We start from the raw sequence: 25,000 nt of genomic DNA on the forward strand, positions 1-25,000 counted from the left end.
GATTCGCATCTTCTGAGTGCATGGCCATCTGTCCTGGTAATGATGAGGCAGCTGTGGGTTATAATGCTGGTCTTGCAGGAAGGAGGAAGAGGAAGATTGGGAGGGAAGTCAGGAGGTGAGGAGATAAGATGGAAACTGTAAAAAAAAAAAAAAACTCCAGTGTGTGTGTGTGTGTCTGTGTGTGTGTGTGTGTGTGTGTGTGTGTTTTGGAGGGGGGAGGGGGTGTTTGGGGGTGAGGGGATAGAGGGGTGTTTTGACATTTCCTTCCCGTGAGTTGTTGCTTGCTCAACTGCCATTTTTGGCCTAGTTTGTGAGGAAACCAACCAACATGTCTACTTAGTGACACCCTTTGAGCAATTCCATTACTTCCAGGTTAAAAAACAAAATTGTCATTTTCTTTGTTATGATTTTACTCTTCCAGATATAGAAAGGATGCTTTGACACACATGACCACTTATTGTTGTTTAAATATTATTTTTGATTGGAAGAGACCACATTGATGTCATCGCTCAATATATAGGGAAACATGACATGGATCACTCTCTGCATTCAGCAGGTCATCAGATTGTCCATCAGACTCCTGTGCACAGTCCAGCTTCGGGATACCTAAAGCTTGATGATATGGCAGAAAAAGTGAGTTGTGCCTCTTGAGTCTGCCTGATATCAACAGGAACTCAGCTGTAGTGAGGTTAAACTGCGAGTGAAAGACATTGCAGCTAGCGGACAAGATTGCAGAACTTATCGCTGCTGCTCCATTTCTTAGAACCCTTTTGCACCTGCTCTCGTGGGTTGATCGCATGGCAACCCAGCTGCTCGGCCTGCCTTGGCAGGTGCTTCTCCACCACCTGCTCGTCTGCAGTTCAACTCCACCCATTCCCACCAGCCCCACCACCCGTCTTCTTCCCGATCCATTGGACTTCACCCATTGGCTCAGAAGTTTCACTTTCCCAATCATTAGATCTAGGTTATGCCTGCTTGCAACATTAACAAAATCTACTGAGATGAAAGGTTGGAGGAATCTAAAAAGGTAGAGTAGGATGAGTGAAGATTCTGTCGGTATCAGACGACGAGGAGAGAAAGTCGATTTTGAGCTGACCTTTCACCCCGGATCACACGACACGCTTTGCATCACACATTTGACACATGGCCCCTGGGGATGACTGCTTTCTTACCCTTCTGGGTGGGCAGACGGCATGCTGTGCTTTCAAGGCAGAAATCGTCCCCGAGGGCATTACCCAACAAAGATGCATTGAAATCGAAAGCCGTCTAAGTAAACGGTCGAAACAGGAAAATACACACGCAATTTTACAGGTTTAAAAAGCAGAAAACCATGCGTAGGCCACTGGTGGTGAATGTGAAACATAGCATGAGTAAGTAAAATGCCTTGACACTGAGTCTTGTCACAAGGGTAATGGGGATAGAAGCTAAGCCTTGGGGAAGATTGATGCCCTTGGGTTAGCAATGACAGGTAGAGGACTGTGCGTGAAACGGAAGGGAAATTTGCAGCAAAAACGAGCAGGCTGTGTGGCCTTGTATTGTCCCGTTGCAAAACGAAAGGAATGCTTGCTTTCATGATGGCGCAACATGCCTTGGCTCCGATCAAAATGACGGTAACCACGATGCCAAGCATGGTCTCTGACCGTATGAACATCAACATCGGAATGCGTGCCTGCAGCCTTCGAGGTTAGCCAAAGGTAAACTAGGTTCATCGGAGCTCGATCGATACCGCGATGAAATGCATCTTGATAACACATAACATTTATTTTTTTTGTCCAAAGAGCAAAGCATGCTTCGGTCGGGCTAAGATTGCACAAAGAGGATTCGGCCTTGGCCCAAATTACTGTTGACTTACTCGTGGCCTGTTAGTCAAGGTTCCATGAAATAAAGTATTTGCTCAAGTGAGGTCAAAATCATCCTTCTGAATATTGGAGGGAGGGGTAAGGATGAATGAAAGGAGAAAAAAAAAAGAAAGAAAAGGTGGTGACCTCTGTGACAAAGTTTCGATGAAGAGATTATGTCACGATACATTGAGGAACGTAGGATGGCTACTCAGTCACACTTATGAAAACATCATCTTACGGGAGATGTGCTGACATCACCTAATTTGAGAAGGACCTGAGCCGTTGGATTATCCAATGAGATCTCGTTCGTTGTTGGACCTCGAGTCGTGCCATGATACCGACACCATCACCACACCCTATCAGAACACGTCTCTGCTCGCGGGATTAGTGGTTGCAACTGGAGATGTGGACTGGATCAAAGTAATTTTTTATTGATTATTCTGGTTTCATTTTCTGTTTCCTGATGTTGCTCGTTTAGCAGAAGCCTCCAAAGTGTGGGGTTGGAGGTTTTTGGATTTCATGGCTTTTTGATCGAAAACCTGCTTTCACAAATGCGTCTTTCAATGAAGGAAAATCCTTGTTTCCTGAATTGCTTGTTCTTGAGAATGGTGAACCTGGGATGTTCACCTGTCACCTTCCACACACCTGTTTATTTCAGAGCTCTGAAGATTTAATGGATCTCCCTGCTCTTCTGCAGTATTTCCAACCAAATGAAAAAGACTTGGAGACCCGCTGTTAATTACCCAGCCATCGTCGGTGTTTTAAACACGAGGAAAGCAAAAATTGTGTCGCAGTCCACGTGCTTTTAACTCGTGATGATTGTCAGGCAAGAAGAAGAAGAAGAAGAGGGATAAGAAGTGAAATATATAAATATTGCAGTTTCATGGCATTTTCTCTTCTGCTTATGGATCAGCATGGAAAGATCATCTCACGATGTGAGATGTATTCGTGGCCAAGGTGATAACACATTCGGTTTGAAACTTGCATGAGGGGCGATTCCTTTGTCATTTTATTATCAGCAGATAAACTTTCTGTTCGGAAGTTAAAGACTGGTTTTGTAAGTTGCCTTCAATCACCTTCACGTGAAGGAATTTTTATTTCCCAAAAATATTCTTCCTTTTTCGATGCTTCTGCAGCCGAAGGCATGTTGTGTTTTGGGGTTGTCTGTCCGGCTGTGCGTCCATCCGTGCGTGCGTTGCAGATATTTGTCACCGCAGTAACTTGTGAACCGCTGAAGGGATTTTAAGCAAACATTTTACAATTATGTACAATGACACAAAGATGAACTTGTTAAATTTTGGGTTTAAAAGGTCAAAGTTCGAAGGTCATGTGACCTTTAATTGAAAATCTTTGTTACCATAATAACTTGCGAACCAATGAAGGAATACAGCCAAACTTAGTTCATAGTGAAACAAATTAAACAATTTTAATAAAGTAAATAAATAAATTCAATGAACCAATTAATTTTAATTAATTTAATTAATTTCAATTTTTATTTAAACAACCATAACTCAATTTTGAAGCAGGTGATGCTCTCTCTCTCTCTCTCTCTTTCTCTCTTCCACATCTCTTTTCTCTTGCACTCTCACCCCCCCCCCCTTTTCCTCTCTCTCCCCCTCTTTGTCATGCGACCTTTAATTTTTCATGTGACCTTTAATTGAGGTCAAACACAACAGTGGGTTGACATCTAATGTGGGTTGAACGATATCCATCGACGCATTCGTGTCAAATTCTATTTTCTAGTTTTTGTATAAAACGATATCTTCTCTGCAGAGCCTTTGTTTGATCATATTAGACTCGCGTATTGGCAGCGAAACACTTTGCATGAAGAACATTCAAGACAATGGTTTTCTTGACTTGCCTTGTGTGGCTTGAGGCATTTTTCCTCCGTTGCATCGGCAAACAGACACCCATCATGGCTCCAGCTGTGGCTCTGAATACGTGCGTACAGGCAAGAACATGTCTTGAGTTAACACACCAGCTTTATGGAACCTCGCCTTAAGTGAGTACAATGGAGCAGGAGTCAGAAGGTAAAGGTTGAAGTATCAACAAGAGCGATGACTGTAAATATCAATTTACTTTTTGCTCTTTTTTTCAGGGTTCAGGTTGTGCATGTCAGGGTAACCTATCTTGCGGAAGAGAAGGGAGAAAGTGTCGAAAATAAACCTCTGACGAGAACGTTGCAGGTGGAAGAGTGACTCTCGGCGCAGCATTTGCACGCTAACATTTTATCGTTAGCGCTCGGCACGGCGCCATGCCTCCACAATGTCAAAACAGCTGCGCACAATTGGGCGAGACATGCCGGAGGAAAGTGTTTACGGCAAAGCGGAGCAAGAGGACAGCAAAATTGCTGACGCGGCCGGTGTAAAATTAGGTGGCGACAGGCTTTAATGAATTGCGCGATGGTGTGAGCATCGGCCATTAAAATAAGTTTCGTTTCGGGCTGACCAGGCCGCACCAAGTGACTAACGGCAGTAACATGGCAGCTTGGAGACGCACTCGCCTCCTTAGCAGAATGCCACCAGACCCCCGGGCCGCCTTCAATCTGTCCGCAGCAGCTTCAGATAGCCATCGCAGGCACTGGGACGCACCAAGGTCGTTCGCCGGCCGTAAGGCGCAGAGCCCAGACAACAGCATATGTTTTGAGGAGACGACGGGCACGGTTAATGGTTAAGCTTCGCGCGCCCGTGTCCTCTGTCGAAACTGGGACAAGGGAAAAGGGAAAGTCGATTAAAGGAGGGAGGTTGGACAGAATAGCCGAGGCCTTTGCTGATGCGTACCTCCTTGTTTGCTTTGCTCTTGCCACATCTCATGGAAATAGATTTGTGTTTTAATCCCAGCACTCATGCTTTATCCCATTTATTTGTTTCTCTAGTTAACACGTAGGAATGTCCAACAGCCAGTACGCTCATCTTCACCATGGGAAACTCCTTAATTGGAGTTTTGAGTCTTTTGTGTCGACTTTTTTTTTTTTACCTTCTGACATCAATGTCTTTGCTTTTACTTGTCCATTATAATCTTCAATGTCATGATTTTAATGTCCTTGTCTTTGATGTGAGTTCCATGATGTTGAAAGGTTTTCATTTGCTGTCTTATAAGGTATGTCCCAGTCACAGGCTGCCGTCAAATATCATTAAGCTAATTGTTTTGAATCCTAACAGTGATAATAACAACATCAATAATGGTCAATTACAACCTGTCCCACATAAGAAATGAACCATTTATTTATGAAATAACTCGTACAAATAGAAAAAAAATTCAATCATGATAACAGGCATCGGTTCACATGACCAGATTTTGCATTTATTTGCTTGCGGTGAAGTCATTTATACACTTGCTAGTTCTTTCATTGTTTCCTTCATCTTCTTTGATAACTTTTTTTTTTCGCACAAATCGTGCAGAGTCAGAAAACTTATTTTGTAGCATTTCCTCAGAAATGGAGTGAAATTGTTGTTTACACTTCCATCTCAATGAAAATATGCTTCCCCACTGAACAGGACATGACGAACAAAAGTTTAATCGTGTTCGATTCTCTCCGACATGCCTTCAGCAAATGACATGCAAGCGGCTTGATCCTCCTCGGTGATCTCACGCAGAATGTGAGGCTTGTAAGAATGCGGCATGAAGGACTGGTCTCACTCACGAAGGATATTGTCAATCTGCCTCTTTTACTCAGACGAAGGGTTAATGCCCAAAACGTCGGCTTCTCCTCTCTTCCCACGGTGGTTGGCGTACCTCGACCGTTGTTCCGTTGAGTCCATCCATTGTTATCGGAAGCATGTAGTTTCGCTTCTTTCACAATCCTGTGAAGTCGGATGGATCTTTATGTCCAGCTGCAAATATTCCCTCCTTATATACTGACTGTATCGACATGTTCCAAAGGTTTCACGGACTTCTACAACTGCCTCCTCGCTTTACACTGATTTGGCCCAAGGCTTAAGTGGTGGAAATGACAAGCTGCATCCAATGACATCACGATGAACTTTGTAAATCGTTTTTACTTGGTCCGAACTCATTTCAAACAATGATGCAATTTGAAGGTGCTGCTTTGGATCGTAAGATGCCATGAATTCATCATGTACCTCTGGAAATGGAAAAACAAGCAAGAATGAAATTTAAAAAATAAATAAATAAATATAATGTAAAGACCTGCAGCTGAAATCCACAAAGTTTCATTGAAATTAGTTTATTTCTGTTAAAATTGTTTCAAGGATAAATCGTTCAGTTTTATGTGGGACACACAGTACTCTTGCCTTCATTATTCGTTCTTTGTGTGGAATTACACACTTCTGATGTTAGATTGTGAGAGACAGTTCTTAAAATAAACTGATGAACACAACAATGTCTGACAACAATTGCAACAGCGATCTGCCTTGTGGAATTTGATTGATTTTTCCCTCTCTCTAAATTTCATTTCAACGTTGTTCAAAAAATAAGTATTTTAACATGGAATCGATGGTCCTAAAATGATCCCTTCTGTGTCGAGGGAGGAATTCGCAAACACACCCAGACAAAAATTCCGTCTCTTTACCAGAGTTATTTTCTGCAAACTACTGTAATTATAACTACAACCGACTATTAACTCCAGTATTACGGAGTAATTCTCTGCAGACTACTGCAATCATTTCAGTTATTGGCAATCAATACTGCAGTATATAAATCACAACAAATTAAACAAGAGTAATTCTAAACTTAACTTAAACTGCCTGCATGTATATGAGAGTACAACTACTTCGAACAATATCATTTTTTTCCTCGGGAGTGCACGTGCACACACACACACACACACACACACACACACACACACACACACACACACACACACACACACACACACACACTTACGGTTCTGGGGTAGATGGAGGAATTTCATCACAAAGTTAGGACTGTATTGAGTTGCTTATTCCGTGGACATGTAGGAGTCATCTCAATGTAAGTTAAGTCGGGAAACTGTGAGCTTAAGTGTTACTTGTCACCACATGGGGGTGTGGGGGGGGGGGTGGGTGGTGCTGTGTTAATTAGATGGGGATTAAGGTCAGTTTCCCCAAGTATGTAATTGCCCCCTATGACATTTTCCTACGTTTTTGCATTTACAAACCAGCAATGAAATAATTAAATTTTTATAACAACAACCATAATAACAAGCCAAATGTGCTGAGCAGGCAGAAGTTCTGCCTTCCTGGTTTCGTGCGAACGAGCCACGCCCAGAGGTGGATGATTGATGGACGTGATGTCAGAAGCGAGGAGGAAGAGCAGTTGGTTTTGTTGGGTTGAGTTTGGTGTGAGGGATGCGGTCGAGAGACGACAGAGCTCGGAGATGGCGTGTTAGACCAGGGCATTACGGATCGGCAAGCGCGGTCTACGAAGAAGCAACACGGGAGCGAAAAAGCGTTCGGGAGCCCTGACATCGAATATTGCTCGGCGCCATTTTTGGTTACCTGCGCAGCGATGACGTTGTCTGAACACACTTCCTTTGCAAAAAGTTTGCCTGGACTCGGTTAAGTGAAGGAACAAAAAGGGATTTCTTTAGTTTCTTTATTTTATATGACCCCGTGTGTATGTGTGTGTGTGTGTGTGTGTGTGTGTGTGTGTGTGTGTGTGTGTGTGTGTGTGTGTGTGTGTGTGTGTGTGTGTGTGTGTGTGTGTGTGTGCGCGCGCGCGCACGTGTCTGAGTGCAGGGGCACTTCAAATCGGAATTTAGGCTGGAGATTAACTCACGTTTTTCTTTCATTATTATAAAATTCGAATTATTGTCATTGTACATATTTGATTGCTGTCATTAAATTCCCAATTTTTTTTTTTAATTAAAAAAATATATACCAATTTAAAATTTCATTTGTGTAGCCTGTTTGTGTGGGCTTCGAGTACAGCCCATGTACCTCCACCCCTTTGCCACCCCTCCATCCCCACACGGGCCATTGATCTCCAAAAAGGGTTAGCTGAAAGCCTCCAAGGGAGAACTGTTTGGCCATCCGTCCAGGTAGGGCTGAATCCGCTGGACACGACATTATGATTATATTAATATTTTGGAATGAAAAGAGATCACACAAATTGGTAAAAAGAAAACTGCATGCATTATTTCCAAAACAAGGATGACTGTCAACTTTATTATCAGGGATTGTAAAAGCAGGTTTTCGAGCATCAAATTGTGCGAAATGAAGTACCACTTTCTGCACATTCCTTAATCTTTTCGTCATTCAATATAATCGCTCGAACGGTAGGAAAAAAAAATTAAGCTCAGTGTTTTGTTTTAATAATTACACTTGGTTATAAAAATCGCTAACTTGTTGAAATTTTAAGATTCCACTCCACATTTCGAGATTTATTTAGTGCACGAGATCCGATTCTCAAACCAGATATAATATTTTGATTATATACTTTAATTCGTTCATGAGAGCAGACAGTGTTTCCAAATCAAGGCATGTTTGAATAGGCCGAACAAAATAGTGAATTAAAACCCCAGCAAGCTGACAGAGGGCTGACCAAGGCTGAGCTATGACAAAGGGTAATTAAATAAGGCCATTAATGATCTTCAAAAGGGGTGTTTAAATTGACCATAACACCCATTTTTCATTCTGCACTCCCTTGCTGTTCCCTTAGTATGCATGCAAAGTTTTAGGATGCTCGGCTTCATGGTTTTGGATTTATGGAGGAGACACATTGACACACATGCACTGACATCTATATATTACTAAAACTCTCATCTTGTATGTATGTATGTATGTTCCCGAAATATAGCCAAAACGGTACACGATAGCACAAAAATTTTAGGGCCACATTACTCACTATTCTCCTGCAATGTTTAGTGTCAAGTTTCGTTCAAATCAGGCAAGGAAAAAATTATTAAAAAATCAATTCCCGATTCAGTCAAGTACTCTTCGGGATTATTTGATCAATGCAAACAACCTCAGCCGTATAGTTCGCTGGAGCTATCTTTTTAAAATTTATTTGTATATTTTTTTTGAAATAATTTTTTTATATACTGCTGTCACAACAGGAACACAATAGGTTCATGGGTCGTCTAGTATGTCGTCATAAACCAGCAAATGCAACTCGTCGCTTCGCTAATGGGAATATTAAGGAGGGGAGGGAAGTGAGGAGGGAGGGGAGAGAGAAATTGAGGTGGGGTAGGGGAGTGAAGGAGGAGGTGAGGTGGGGGGGCAAGGGAGGAGGGGTGGTTAGGGAGCGAGGGAGGAGGGGTGAGGGAGCAAGGAAGGATGGGGAGCGAAGAAAGAGGGGCTGAGGGAGTGAGGAACGGTGCGGAAAGGGAAGGCCGCACATGAGCGGATGGCAAAGGAAGGCAGTGTGAGGGGAGGATCCGTCCGGAGATATCGACCATCCAGACGAAGGGTATACAAAGGGAGGGGGTGGAAGTGGTGGAGGAGCGGGGAGGTAGGGAGACCCGAGGAGGGGTGGGAGAAGGGAAGGCAATGTAAGGGGACGGTCCGTCTGGAGATAACCACTGTCCGGTTTTGTGCAGAGATAAATAGGGTCTGGGCATAACCACCATCCAGATACGTTCAGAGACCGACAGAGGGAGGGAGGGGGGGTGGGAGGATGCTGCACCGTCTTAGGAGGGGGTGGAATAATGATGGGATAAAGAGAGAGAGATAGGGGTGGGAGTAGTGGGAGTCGGGTAGTTAGCAGAGAATCTGTTATGCTTTATGAACGACACACACACACACACACACACACACACACACACACACACACACACACACACACACACACGTTGTGTGACAGGTGGAAAAAATTTGGCTCTGTAATTGAGAAAACGCGTTAATACAGCGAACAGCTTGGAGATCCGGTGTTATCAAATATAATTTGCTTTGAAACTCACAAAGAGAAACCATAAAGCCTTTGTAAAGCACTGCACTGAGTTGTATAAGATAACCAATTGCTTTACAAACGGTCACGAGGACAAAGGAAAACGTGATCGCTCGTACGCTGCTGAGGTTAAAAGTTAAAACCTCCAAGATATGGGATGAAACTGTCACCATGGTACCCGCGTAACCTCGCATGCATACACACAAACACACACCTGTGGAGAGTCCCCAATTACAGATACAAATATACCCATATATGTACCTCTACCTTGTTGCAACTGCTGACTGTACATCCCGATCGGGACACAAACTGTAGGGCGCTCGGCAAGCGGCTTAAGCACTCCATTGAAATGGTTGGTGTTGGGAGCCATTAAAAAATATAAAAAATAAAAAATTGGAGTTAAAGAAATTAACACTTTTTTTTTGGAGTCGGAACTGCTGCTTGTTCAATTCTGGAGCTTAAATTTTGTAATTCAGCCGAGTTTAAGAGATTCTCGATGTTATGGAGATTGGGACCATACTCTGTGCTCAATGTAATGTTATGTGTTATGTTGTTATGATGATGGTATGTGCAGATGTTATGATGTTATGGCATGTGTGGAAATGAAAGAAAGCCACGAACGCTGGTGTCACCAGGCGTTTATAAGCATTGCCATGTACCCAGTGATTTGTAGCGATGATAAGCAGGCATCCAATGCTATAATGAGCAGGCAGTGAGGAAAGTGAAAAATAAACTATCATTAAGAAATTATTGTGGCCTGTTCCAAGGTCAAGGCATGGTTGAGCAGGCCAAAAAACATGGCAGCTTCAGACCCCAGTGAAGTAACCCAGGATACGTCTTGAGACCCCATATAGCAAGGTGGACTGTCAAGCATGGTGGTGGCAGCATCATGTTATGGAGCTGCTTTTAATCGGTGGGGAGTGACAAGCTTGTCAGGATAGAAGGAACAATGGATGGTGCAAAGTACATGAGAATCCTTCATAAAAACCTGCTCGAGTCAGCCATGAATCTGAAACTGGGTATAGGAGATTCACATTTCAGCAGGACAATGATCCAAAGCACAAATCTAAAGCCACACTGGAGTGGCTGAATAATAAGAAAATAAATGTTATTGAGTGGCCCAGTCAAAGTCCTGACTTGAACCCAATTGAACATTTATGGCGACACTTGAAGATTGCAGTCCATCGACAATCCCCATCAAACTTGGGAGAATTAGAGCAATTTCCACGTGAATAATGGGCAAAGATTTCACCATATCACTGTGTAAAGCCGGTAAAGACGTTCCCCAAAAGAGAGTCATAGTGGTCATTGCTGCAAAAGGTGCTTCCACCAAATATTGACCTAAGAGGCTGAATACTTTTGCAACCAGTGAATTTTGATTCATCTGGAAAAAAAATTCTACATAATTGGAAATTCAACTAAATGTAGCATTATTGGTAGGGGGTGAATATTTTTGCGGGCCACTGTATACACACACACACGGAGGTGGATACTTTGAGACCTGAGAGGACTCCGTTCCATCTTCTGAAACCCGCATATGGAGACAATAAACACCAATACCAACGCACGTTCCAGCAAACGGTGACTTTTCCAGCGTAGTCAAATAATATATTATTATTCAGAAAGAGAATGTTGGACCAAGGTCATAATATGTAAGGGGAATGGATCATTGAGGCCGAGGTCACATTTGCCACGGCGGCCGTGGGGTCTCCAAAATCTACGGCCACTAGCAATTATACGGCAGCCGCAGTATTTCCACGGTCACACAATGTAGCAGTCACATATGTTTTTATTTTTCGGGGAGCTGCACGGCGTATTTAGGCCTAAGTCACATTTGCCACGGCGGCCGTGGGGTCTCCAAAATCTACGGCCATTAGCAATTATACGGCGGCCGCAGTAGTTCCACGGTCACACAATGTAGCAGTCACATATGTTTTTATTTTTCGGGGAGCTGCATGGCGTATTTATAAATTGTGGAGACCGAAAACGTGGGGGTGCCGTACAGTCTTTGATTTGATGTCGCACGGTGACCTTAGGGCGTTCCTGCGGCGGCCATAGAATTTTCAAGGCAGGCGCAAGGTGCCCGCAAGGCCACCGCAGGGGGACCGCAGGGGGGCCCTGAGGCGAATGTGCGGCCAGAGGGATGGTAACGAATGGGTTAATTTTATATATATTGTTGCGGATTCGCGCCCGCCGGCGTGCGAACGGCCACGTAACTCGAATCGCGGCACGTCGCCCACCGGACGGATAATCCCGGCGTGACCCTCTCGGACTAACGCCGGGTACTAGTCACGGGTGGGCCTTTCGGCCTCACCACGATCGTGCCAATCGGCCCCCCGCGTGGGATAGGGTTGCTCGCCAAATTCGACCTACCTAAGTACCCACACGGAGGGTAGACCGGGCGATCGCACCTCGCCGCAGGTCGACTTCGGACACGGGCCACTTTAAGCGACCCGTTCCGTACTATCGGGATAACCGAGCGGTGTTATCATCAACCTGGACGGTTCGATTAATTATCGGGCGTTTTAGCCCACAACCAACCCTTTACGTGAAGTAAGATGGAGATTCAATTAGAGAAAAGACGAAGCGAAACGGGAGAAACAGTTCAACATAGAGCACATTTATTTCGCGATGGCACACGGATAGCACACATATACAATTATACACCAAAAGCAAATGTAAAAGAAGAAGAAACACACAATAATGCACAAAAAGCAAATGTAAAAGCAAAACACAATGCAGATATACCACCGACTACCGAGCACACGGCAACACTTATACAGTTTTACTTCACAGACGGCGCCGACAACACATATACTCAAAGCAAAAGAAAAAGGGACCACCCTCCACTATGAGGGGTCAGACGGGCCTGGGGCCGAGACCGCGTCGAGCCTACCCGTCTGGTGATGAGCCGCAAAATGGCGGTGGCGCCCTGACTCCGCGGGCCTCGCTGGGACTGCCTGGTATGGGGTGGGAACGGGGCCCCCTTCTCGCACTATCTCAGCGAGGGGGGAAACAGGAGGGGGTTGTTGATGCTCGGGGGGGGATGAGGATATCTCGCTGGCTCGGGTCCCGCGACGAGCGTCTCCACCGCGACCTCGGTCGCGTTATCGGCCTCCCCTCTCCGCAGCTCCCCGACTCCGACACGAGCGCCCCCTCGACTGCCTTCGCCGCCGCCACCTCTCCAACTCTCCACAGCTCCGTCCAACTGCTTTCTCCGACTCTTCTCTTCACTGACTTCCCAACTCAACTCGACTCCACCAACTCCCAACTCAACTGCTCCGACTCTTCCCAACTCCACTCAACTGCCGGCGAGCGAACGCGGCCCTTTATAGCCCCCGGGGCCTCGCTCCTTCACCTTCGACCCTTTACCTCTGGCTGGCTCCCCATTGGACAGAGGAAAAGTGGGCGTGAATGCTTTTTGATCCATGAATCTGCATATAGCGATATTACTCCGACGCACCTGGAGGCGGGGCCAAATCGCCCCATGCTCGCTGATAGGACGGAACAGAAGTGGGCGTGAATCGTTTTTGATCCGATTTCTTCGGAAAGGCTGGTGTTTCTGCACCCGCTGCTCGGTGCGCGCCCTGCACGAGTCCAGTATCGGTGCCCACAAGCGGCGCGGGAATGACGGTGATGCGATGGTTGCGAGAGCGAGATGTGACGGTAAAGGTCGTGGCTGTTGTTGTGAAGCGGCGTTGCGGTTGGTGGTTGTTGTGTGATGGCTGTTGAGACGTGGTTGGTGGTGGTTGTGATGGTAGTAATGGCGGCTGGTCCAAAATAAAGATAGTAAAAGAAAAACGGCTATCTAGAGGGGTCGCAGCCCGAATGAATGATATTTATTCCTTCTAAGCAACGGGTTTGGGCCTAACTACACATATACTTACAGAGATATCTCACCGACGGGACCTGAATGGTGGTTTGCGAATTTCGTCAACCACAACAATATATATTTTTTTACCATTTTTTTTTCGGCTTGTCGAATTGCTACGGCGAATGTAGAAATGAAAAAAGTTATAACTCCGTGTTATAATTCCACGGCGACCTTACGGCCTGTAAAATATAGCCATACGGCGTAGGGCCACCTCAGAAACTCTGCGGCCGCCGCACGTTTCTGTCAATTCAAGGGCGTACGGCCACCGTATCCTCGCCGTAGAGCAAATGCGACTTAGGCCTGAATGACAATCTCTTTTGCAAAGAATTTGTCCACTATATTCAGAGCCTCTCTATTGTGGCCATCCCATTAAGTTCAAAGCCTCGTTATTGTGACGGTCAAATATATTCAGAGCCTTTCTGGTGTGATCGTGCTATTAAATTCAGATCCACAATATTGTGGCCGACTCATTAAATTCAGATCCTCTCGATTGTGGCCCATCAATTAAAATGCAGAACCTCTCTAAATTGGCCACCAAGCCCAATCAATTCAGAAACTCTTCATTGTTGCTGTCTGGCCCGGTAAATGCAGACTCCATCGATTGTGGCGTTTGCTAAATTAAATTCAGAGCCTTCCTATTGTGGCCGACCCATTAAATTCAGTGTCCCTATTGTGGCCGACCCATTAAATTCAGAGTCTCCCTATTATGGCCGAGCCATTAAATTCAGAGTCTCCCTATTGTGGCCGACCCATTAAATTCAGAGTGTCCCTATTGTGGCCGACCCATTAAATTCAGAGTCTCCCTATTATGGCCGAACCATTAAATTCAGAGCCTCCCTATTGTGGCCGACTCATTAAATTCAGAGCCTCCCTATTGTGGCCGACCCATTAAATTCAGAGCCTCAGTATTGTGGCCGACCCATTAAATTCAGATCCAATCTATTGCACTCAGCCTATTAAATACAGAGCCTCCCTATTGTGGCCGACCCATTAAATTCAGAGCCTCCCTATTGTGGCCGACCCATTAAATTCAGAGCCTTCCTATTGTGGCCGACTCATTAAATTCAGAGTCTCCCTATTGTGGCCGACCCATTAAGTTCAGAGTCTCCCTATTGTGGCCGACCCATTAAATTCAGAGCCTCCCTATTGTGGCCGACCCATTAAATTCAGATACAATCTATTGCACTCGGTCTATTAAATACAGATCCTCTCTTATGCCCAGCCAACTGAATTCAGAGCCTCCCTATTTTCATCATCTGACCAATTAAAATCGGACCCTCCCTATTTTCATCATCTGACCAATTAAAATTGGACACTCCCTATTTTCATCATCTGACCAATTAAAATCGGACCCTCCCTATTTTTGCTGACCCATAAAAATCAGAGCTTCCCAATTGTGGCCAAGCCATTATATTCAGAGCCTTCCTATTATGGCCGACATTATATTCAGTCTCCCTTTTGTGGCCGACCCATTATATTCAGAGTCTCCCTATTATGGCCGACCCATTAAATTCAGAGCCTCCCTATTGTGGCCGACTCATTAAATTCAGAGCCTCCCTATTGTGGCCGACCCATTAAATTCAGAGTCTCCCTATTGTGGCCGACCCATTAAATTCAGAGCCTCAGTATTGTGGCCGACCCATTAAATTCAGATCCAATCTATTGCACTCGGCCTATTAAATACAGAGCCTCCCTATTGTGGCCGACCCATAAAAATCAGAGCTTCCCAATTGTGGCCAAGCCATTATATTCAGAGCCTTCCTATTATGGCCGACATTAAATTCAGAGCCTCCCTATTGTGGCCGACCCATTAAATTCAGAGTCTCCCTATTGTGGCCGACCCATTAAATTCAGTCTCCCTATTGTGGCCGACCCATTAAATTCAGAGTCTCCCTATTGTGGCCGACCCATTAAATTCAGAGTCTCCCTATTGTGGCCGACCCATTAAATTCAGTCTCCCTATTGTGGCCGACCCATTAAATTCAGAGCCTCCCTATTGTGGCCGACCCATTAAATTCAGAGTCTCCTGATTGTGGCCGACCCATTAAATTCAGAGTCTCCCTATTGTGGCCGACCCATTAAATTCAGAGTCTCCCTATTGTGGCCGACCCATTAAATTCAGAGTCTCCCTATTGTGGCCGACCCATTAAATTCAGAGTCTCCCTATTGTGGCCGACCCATTAAATTCAGAGTCTCCCTATTGTGGCCGACCCATTAAATTCAGAGTCTCCCTATTGTGGCCGACCCATTAAATTCAGAGTCTCCCTATTGTGGCCGACCCATTAAATTCAGAGTCTCCCTATTGTGGCCGACCCATTAAATTCAGAGTCTCCCTATTGTGGCCGACCCATTAAATTCAGAGCCTCGCTATTGTGGCTGACACATTAAATTCAGAGTCTCCCTATTGTGGCCGACACATTAAATTCAGAGCCTCCCTACTGTGGCTGACCTATTAAATTCAGAGCCTCCCTATTGTGGCCGACGCATTAAATTCAGAGCCTCCCAATTGTGGCCGACGCATTATATTCAGAGCCTCCCTATTGTGGCCGACACATTATATTCAGAGCCTCCCTATTGTGGCCGACACATTATATTCAGAGCCTCCCTATTGTGGCCGACACATTATATTCAGAGCCTCCCTATTGTGGCCGACACATTATATTCAGAGCCTCCCTATTGTGGCCGACCCATTATATTCAGAGCCTCCCTATTGTGGCCGACACATTATATTCAGAGCCTCCCTATTGTGGCCGACGCATTATATTCAGAGCCTCCCTATTTTTGCTGACCCATAAAAATCAGAGCTTCCTGATTGTGGCCAAACCATTATATTCACATTTTCTCTATTGCACTCAACCTACTTAATTCAGAGCTTATTTTCGTCTTCTGGTCCATTATATTCAAGGTCTCTCTATGGGGGCCACCTGCCCATTATATTTAGTACCACGATTGTGGCCGTCTGACGTATAAAATCCATAACCTGTCTATTTTGGCTACCCCGTTAAATTCAGAACCTCCCTATTGTGGCCAGCTCATTAAATTCAGAACCTATTCATTGTGACCGGCTCATTAAATTCAGAGCCTCTCTTGTGGCCGTCTGACCGATTGAATTCAGAGCCTCTCTCGTGTGGTTTTCCTGTTAAATTCAGATCCTCTCTATTATGGCCAGCCTGTTGAATTCAGAGCCCCTCTCTTGTGCTTGCCCATTAAATTCAGAACCTCTCTATTGTAACTGGCCTATTTAATTCAGAACCTCTCTAATGTGGCCGGCTCATTAAATTCAGATTCTCTTTATTGTGGCCACCTGCCCATTATATTTACTACCACTATTGCGGCCGTCTGACCTATAAAATCCATAACCTGTCTATTGTGGCTGGCTCGTTAAATTAATAGCCTCTCTATTGTGGCCAGTTCATTAAATTCCAACTGTCTGTGTTGTGGCTTGTCCATTAACCTCAGAACCTCTCTATCGTGGCTCACCCATAGCAGAAAAACTTCTATTTGTTCAGCAGCAAATGTTATGCTGAAAATACTTCACTTGGAAGAACCTCAACAAAGACCAACACAACCAAGCATAACACCTTTTATAAATAACTGTCATCAGCGAAGCACCTCTCCATCATTGGGGCCTCCTTGGCTGTTGGTAACACCATCATTGGTACCTACAAAATCACCTCTTTATTTTGGCCATCGAATTTGTTCACAAGCTTCGTTTTTATGTGTCATCGTGGCTCCACACGTGGCGTTTATAGATACAGTATGTACTTGTTCATCCTCGCCTTCCTACCCTCCCTTGACTCTTTTCTACCCTATCCCCTATTTTTAAAACACAGATCTATGACTCACGGAATAAGTTGTACATGCATCACATTCTAGAGATGGAACGTTGGAAGAGATTTGGATACTTTTGCATAAATTGGAAGGACATTCATCGACAATGGACAAGTCAACCCACTGTATAGGATTTTAACCTGAACTTCGGGCATCGGGTATGAACGATGTGCTGAGACGGATCCGCCAAACAGGGCGACCTAGTACCCCATCGCACCCTCTGACCTTCATGGGTATTCGACTGCAGAATAAATGGATGGCCCCTAATGAGATGAGTGATTATTCTGCATTTCACAATGTACATCGTTCCAGAGCAATTGTTCAGTTTAGAAAGCTGATGCAATCCAGCTCAATTAAAATTGATATAAATCTCTTGCAAATTTCCTTACCTCGATAATATTACAAAGCGATTGAGTAGTAACTGCAAAATATTTACCCATTGTTTGACCGAAGCACTCAACAACCCACGGACGTTGAATTATTATCAAAGTTTTACACGTCTTTACAAATGAATGTCATCCAAAAAGGTTACGACACCTACCTCTCTCCTCTCCATCATTTGTTCCTTTTCCTTCCTCGAACAAAACAGACACAGTTAAAGGAAAAGCTGAAACTTCTTATCACGATGCAATATCTAAGCTCATCAAGTATCATCACCTCTTTGTGGACGAGTATAATCACCTCTTTTGTTTTGGGAATCGTTCTTGCGGCCTCCTTCCACAGCCTAAACCATGGTTTAACCAGGGCCTGTGTTGTGGTTTGGCCTGACCTCCAGCATGTTGGAACCTGCAGGAAAGGGTGGAGGGATTTTAGTTATGTCATCAGTTATCTCCACCCTCCTCCATTATTTTGGACAACACAGTGGATTATATGTCGGTGCTGGCAGGACGGTCAGGGTTTGAATAGCTTTCAAGATTGATTCACTCGTGCACCGTGCTTCGACGCAGAGCGTCGGTTCTGCCGAAGCAGTTTCTTGGCAGCTCAGAGGTGTGTGGGCACACTTCTCGACTATACTGCCAGCCCTTTTACAAGATCGAGGAATTTATTTTTTCTTCCATGTCACAAGCATCGTCGACCCATCAACAGTTTGTGTTACAATACAAATGTCTTTGTGTTGCAGAAAAGTTTCGAAAATAAGTTAAAAAAAGACCAAAATAGAGTTGGTGGACAATCCACTGCATATAAATTTCATCTTTCCTTGCCACCTCATATCGGTGATAAGATTTGTCCCCGAAGTGAAAACATGTAGCATGGTTCACAGTTGGAGTCATCTCTGGAGCAGCCTTTCCTTTTTGGAACGTAGCTGGGTGTATTTCTAAAAGAGGACAACTGGTTACACGAGCTTCTTGATGCCGCACGCAGACTTCCTTTCTGAGATGTTTCCGGTGCAACGGATCTGCATCATCATCTGATGCAAAGCATATGAGAAACAGGTGAACCCGACGAATGGTACGTGTGAAATAAAACTTTCCTCTCCCAACCATTAACGATGCTCCATTTTGGATGAGGTGTTGCCTTTTCATGAAGGGAGGATGTCATTCTGATGAAGCATCTAATCATGAGGTCGTGCTCTTCATTTCAACTTTTTGACCTCCATGTTGAACTGCCCAGTCCGGTATAGAGATGTGAAACATTTTGATCAATCCTCACCAACTTTGTTGTTTCTCTTTTTTTGGAGGTTCTTTTTTTCATTCCGTAGAGACTCATGATTCTGATGCACGGTTTCATTTGGAAGGACGTTTTTTTTGGATCAGCTAATGGAGGTCAATGCATCCATGTTGTTCTTGTTCATCCTTTTGCAGCACAACGCTGTGGGGTAGCATCATTGGCTGAGGGCGTGGCTGTGCCGCTGATGCAATTCCCTCTGTAGGTTAGGTGAGGAATTTGGAATTTGGACTTGGTGCCGGCGATAGCTCACACGCTTTTTGTGAAGGATACCATGGGATATTTAACGAATGCCGACAGACGCCTGTTTAACTTCCATCCGAGTGACGAGGACACACCTTGACTAATCGCCCTGCCCGTGAAACACCGGGATGACGGTTTATAGCCGGGTCGGAATTCGAATTCAGGCTCGACAGCTTCGAGGGAGTGTGCGTAACTCGAGGCCATCCTGCCAGCCCATCCACGTTGTTAATAACACCTCATAAAGACAAATCCTGTTCCAGTAACATTTAAATCAGTGGAGTCGTTGGTTTGCTTGGATTTCCTGTCTATTCATTTGTTTATTAATTATTTAAGTACCATATATTGTGTTGATTTGTTCATCGTCTCCAATGTCTGGGGAAGCATTCTGTACGTGATGTGGCCAAGCATAATCATTTAAAAGTATCGCAATTAGAATGATATTTAAGAACGCTGTCCAAGTTTTTAAAGTGTTTATTGAAATTCTACTGAGGTTTTCAAAAAAAGATTCCAACTAAAAATCATCCATCGTATGAAAGGTAACACCAGCACAGCCATGTTTCCCCTTCTCTCTCTCACATACCTTTGCAGGAAGTTTAAAGAGATGTCAAAAGGTTAGTTACCTGACAGCGGCAGCCACTTTGCCATGATACCTTGAGCATCCGTACGTCCTCATTCGAAATATTTAAATTTGACGAGACTCGGTGGGATAATGGTTAGAGTGTGTGCCTCGAGTCTGGGAGGTCAGTGGTTCAAACTCACAGCTTAGTCATATCAAAGCCTTCAAAATTAGTACGTGTTGCTTACTTGCTTGGACATTCAGCATTTAAAAATGATGGAACACAGGCAAACAACCATGGGTTGGCTATCATTGTGCAGGCTTGATGGGCTGAATGGCCTCCTGCTGTGTTTAAGTTCCTTGTTGGGGAACTCGTATTGGTGTAACATTTTTAGAATTTCAAACGCGACTACATTCTCGAGGAATACACACCAATATGTAGGTCCAGATGTGCTTCGCGAGAGCTCACGAGCTGATAGAACGGATGAGCAGTTCAGATCGATAGGCAAATCGAAAAACACGAAAATGACTTTCGCAATTTGAAAAAGCAAATGACATTATCTTGGGAGGAGATTATTATTATTGTTATTATTATTATTATTATTATTATTATTATTATTATTACTAGCAGATACCCATCTACGAGGGGTATGGGGGACAGGACGGATCACAATACTCGATTACGGTAGTTTCTTTGGATGTTTTGCGCCGCATTCAACAGCTCAGTTAATATTGGTGGCGTGTCTGGGTGCCCATGGTAGCGTTTGAGACCGGTCGCTTTAGATTGTTGGCCTTGACACATCGTGCCGGATGAGAAACACAAACGATTTGACATATTCATCGTTTTTATATTACCTCTATCAACAGATTAACAACATGGCAGAATAAAAGTGGTAAATGCTGAGTTGAACAAACGTCCTGAACTCATGGACTTAGTAACGTAAAGCACGTCGTCTGGGACCCGGCCGTCGGTTTGCCGCCGAACGCTGCTGATTGTGACGTCATCGATTCCCTCTTTGAAAATTCTATCTACATTCGAGTTTTTTGAATCCGCTATCACCTGCGTAAATACATGGAAAACACATAATGTGAAGATTTCGGAAGTACGAACAGAATATGTTCAGAAAAAAGTGTGTTCGAAGTTCCAGGCTTACGCTCATTACATTATGATTATTATACCATTTATAAATTCATAATGGGGATTAAAAATTATATTAACATTTAAAAAATAATTTCATCCTCCATTTATACAAGCCCATGTGGTCAGAACGTCACGTGGTTCTCCCAGTTTAACGTGTGGTTGGAGTCGGCATAGTTCTGCTCGAGTGTTTGTTTGTATGTTTTGTCGTCGACTCATTTGGAAAGTTGGAAATATTTTGATTTCTGCTCCAAGGACACAAAGTTCAGGAGAAGGTAAGAAGATGTCGCCGACAGACAATGTAAAGGCATAAGGTCCTGACCTTCCGTTACTCAAACTGAGATGAAGCGTATCGTGTCGGCCGGTTGGGAGCACAAGTTCACTTTTTTCGAAAGATGTGGAAAGCCATTTTGCCTGTTTTTTTTTTTTTTTTTCAGGAGAACGTTGTGAAGAATTGATATGAATTGGCATGCAAGAGTCAGAAAGGAACGTCCAACTTTAATCAGAAATCTCCTCCTGGATCTGAGTTGCGGAAATTGGAAATCGCAAGTGTGAGACACTTCTATTCAAAAGGATGGTTCAGGGCCGTAGCAACATCTGACAGTTTCTCAAGTTGTAACATTGGCCCGTGATCAAATCTGCCGGCTACTGGCTCACAAGAAGGAATCTTTCTTTGAAGGAGATTTCATGAAGCGTCACTTTGTTTCTGGAATGGTCTCTCCGCTGCAGAATTATCCTGAAAAAAAAAAAGAACAGAAAGCAGATTCTTTGACTCGTCAAAGAATTGAAGCCGAGCACTGCCGCTGTCAGCCGCATAATTGAAGTGCTGTCTAGACGTTGAAAGAAATTTGAAGACAGAATTGCAGGACCATTTGGCTATTAGTGTCGCTGTGATTGAGTCTGCACACTCTGGAGATTTTGCCCAACTTTGTGTTGTGGGTTCAACATGCTTCGAGCAGTTGTGCAGATTAACTCGGATTTCTCATTCTATTGATTTATATATCTTCACCTCTTTCGCTTTCAAAATCTCCACTTTCACTGTACTTTTATTTGGAATTTAATGCTAAAAATCATAAGAACTCCACTTCTCCCAACCCCCTCCTGGTGAACTCTCAAAATCCAAAATCACTGCTCACCCGTCCTCATTCGTTCCTCTTCTTTTTTTATTTTCTATTTTCTTTTTTCTTCCACCTGTGCAGCCAATATCCTCAATCTCTTCACTCTCATTCTTCCCTCTAGGATTTCAAAACACCTGGTCTCCACCATCCACAAGCATAATCGTTTCTACCCCCATTAACCCTCCCCTGGCCCACCTCTTCCCAAGTTTCCAGTTTTTCTTTCCACTTCTGTGATTGAGAGTTTGTGGCTGTATCCATCTTGTTCACCCCACGTGTGCTCTCCTTGCTTTAATTCCTCCTCACATCCCTTATTTATCCGTCTCCTTTTATTGTGTGGCTCATCCATGCTGTTGGTGTGCCCCCCCCGCCCCCCTCTCTTTCTCCTGTTCCTTTTGTTCTGTTACGTCTGATCCCTTGTTGATTGCATCCTGTTACGTCAACGTCCTGTTGATTGCATTCATTGTTCTACCCATTGCAAGACTAGTTCTTCATTACCTCCACCACCAAATGTGGACGGCGGTTTAGCTTTCACCCCTTTTTGTCTCTGTGTTTGTCTGTGAGCAGGATATCTCAAAAAGTTGCGCACGGATTCAGACGAAACTTGGTGGACAGGTTGGGTGTGTGACGATACGAAGACGAATTGATTGGATTTTGGTTCAGGTCTGGATCCCGGATCCGGATCCGGATCCGGATCCGGCCTATCAGTGGAATACAAAACTTAAACTGTCCAGCGTGGCGGAGGTAGGTATACGCTCTACCGAGTGCCGTTCTCGTTATACATCACACTTACTCATGTGAATTTTGGATTTTGATTGCATTTTCATACCTGCGGCATGATTCAACTCTCAAAATCCTGCCACGACAGCATTGATGCTTATAAAGGTCGAAGAGCATCATCCTTGTGTCATTGTCCGGCCTGCGTGTGATGCATGCACAATGTCCTCCATAAGTCTGCGCCGGTGAGACCGGACTAAGAGCGTTGATAAATGGGAGATCGTGTCGGTTAGTGTGCACGTGCACCTGTGTTCCAAAATATGTAACTGCCATAACCTGAGTAAACTGGCCCACGTTAGTGATGATGTTTTCCATATGTCTGCAGTCAGGTGTTTGTATCATGAGGTTTTCATGTTGACGTATATGTCACCAATGAGTCCCACAAGTTGTGATAACAATTGTTGACCTGATTTCACATTGTTTCACATGGGCGAGAATGTCTCTTTGTTTGGAAATTGGTGAACATGCGTCGTTTCATCCTCGACATGTATGGTGTAGCAGGAATCATAGAGATTGATGACGTATCTTTTATATTTTCACCTTTACTTAGTAAATTACAACAGATGCGCAAACTCTTCGCCATTAACATTTTATTCCCTTCTGAATCCATTTCACACTGGACACTTCAACGTTCCGTAAAATGACGACATCGATCTTGGTACACTCTGGGTCTACCTTCTCCTTCTTTCGTTATCAATGTTTCTGAGATGGTCGACTTGGACAACTGACCGTAGGTCCCCCCCCCTGCTCTCCCACCCACCCCCCACTCACAGAAAGTAGTCAAGTAGCACGAAGTCTGGTGACCTAATGGTACCTGCCTTACACCATCATACCCTATACATGATTTAACACCATCAATGTCGATTCTTGTCCTCGTTTCTGGAGTCGCAACAGGTTGTTGTGGCCACAAGACCTGGTTTGAAAGCAATCTGAGAAGTGGGCAAAACAACCGCTTTTTCCTTCTTCTCTGTTGATGTCAACGCTCATTTATGTTTGAACTGAAAGTATCAGCAAACATCGATTCGGTCACTCATCAGTCACAGTACCTTGACTCCTTGGGTCCATTGAAACAAACATTTGTACATCTTCTTTCGTACGCAGTACAAGGCTGCAGGGTAGCATCATTGGCTGAGGGCATGGCTGTGCCACTGATGCAGTGCCATGTGTAGGTGAGAAAAGGGATTTGTAATTTGGACATGGTGCTGGCAATAGCTCGCCTACTCTTCGCGAAGCACACCGTGTGATCTTCAGCATCCACCAACGAATGCCAGCAGAAGAGACGCCAATTTAATGTCCATCCGTGGGACAGCGCATACATCGATGAATGCCTGTGAAACACCAGGATGACAGTTTATAGCTGTGTCGGGATTCCAACCCAGGCTACACAGCCTGCTTCAAGGTAAGTGTGCCTACCTCCAGGCCATCCTGTGAAACCATTTGTACATGACTGCGGCAGACATTCTGTGGCCCATTGTCACTTATCAGCAGTTGTTGTGAATCAGCAAACCAGTACCTATTGCTGCCCCAGCAACTCACACCTATCCATGGATAATCATCTTATTCTGTTGTAACTGCAGTCAATGTTCCTAATCCCATATACCACGTGTAAGTACCTCCTTTGAGCCCATTGGTTAAATCGCTCACCGAGCATTCTTTGACGCCATTCCATATTGGCTGCAACATCTATCATGGAGAATCCTGCACCTTGGAGTCTGACAATCCCGCATTGTTAAGACCCACTTGGTCATTAATAATTACATTCTGTACACTCTCTTGGTATGCCCTTTAACCGTGGACTACAACTACAAGGATATCTGAATGCAATCATCACTGAACTCAATCCTTTCATTTTACATCTCACATGTTCCCACCAGTTTACACATCACACGACACGTGTTGCCACGTAATGCGCGGAAGTGTAATCATTCACATTAAATATTTATTTTCATGGCACGTGCTCTTTGTCTTGGGGTTCTATGCCGATGCATGCACATCAAAGTCTCGGTAATATATATATATATATATATATATATATATATATATATATATATATATATATATGTATATATAGTAGGAGGAGATTGGGACCATACGATATGCAGAGCGTTGGTGCTGCCCAAGCAGTCTCCTGGG

At 44.3% G+C, this 25,000-nt stretch overlaps 1 protein-coding gene across 8 annotated transcripts in view; it reads left to right on the forward strand.

The window, feature by feature from the left end:
* Nucleotides 1-25,000, forward strand: part of PROX1 (prospero homeobox 1) — a 67,710-nt gene that overhangs the window by 35,647 nt on the left and 7,063 nt on the right. Inside the window, exon 5 of one of the 8 annotated variants that reach the window (XM_085887316.1) lies at nucleotides 5,392-6,828. The exons of the other annotated variants lie outside the window; for them this stretch is intronic. Coding sequence (XP_085743442.1) covers nucleotides 5,392-5,427 — 36 coding nt within the window. The 3' untranslated portion in view covers nucleotides 5,428-6,828. Of the gene's footprint in view, nucleotides 1-5,391; nucleotides 6,829-25,000 lie in introns of those variants that run through there. 8 annotated transcript variants of the gene reach the window in all.

This window comes from Eptatretus burgeri, chromosome 7, assembly GCF_056783735.1.
Source record: "Eptatretus burgeri isolate ZD-2024b chromosome 7, Ebu_testis_v1, whole genome shotgun sequence".
Classification (NCBI taxonomy): Eukaryota; Metazoa; Chordata; class Myxini; order Myxiniformes; family Myxinidae; genus Eptatretus; species Eptatretus burgeri.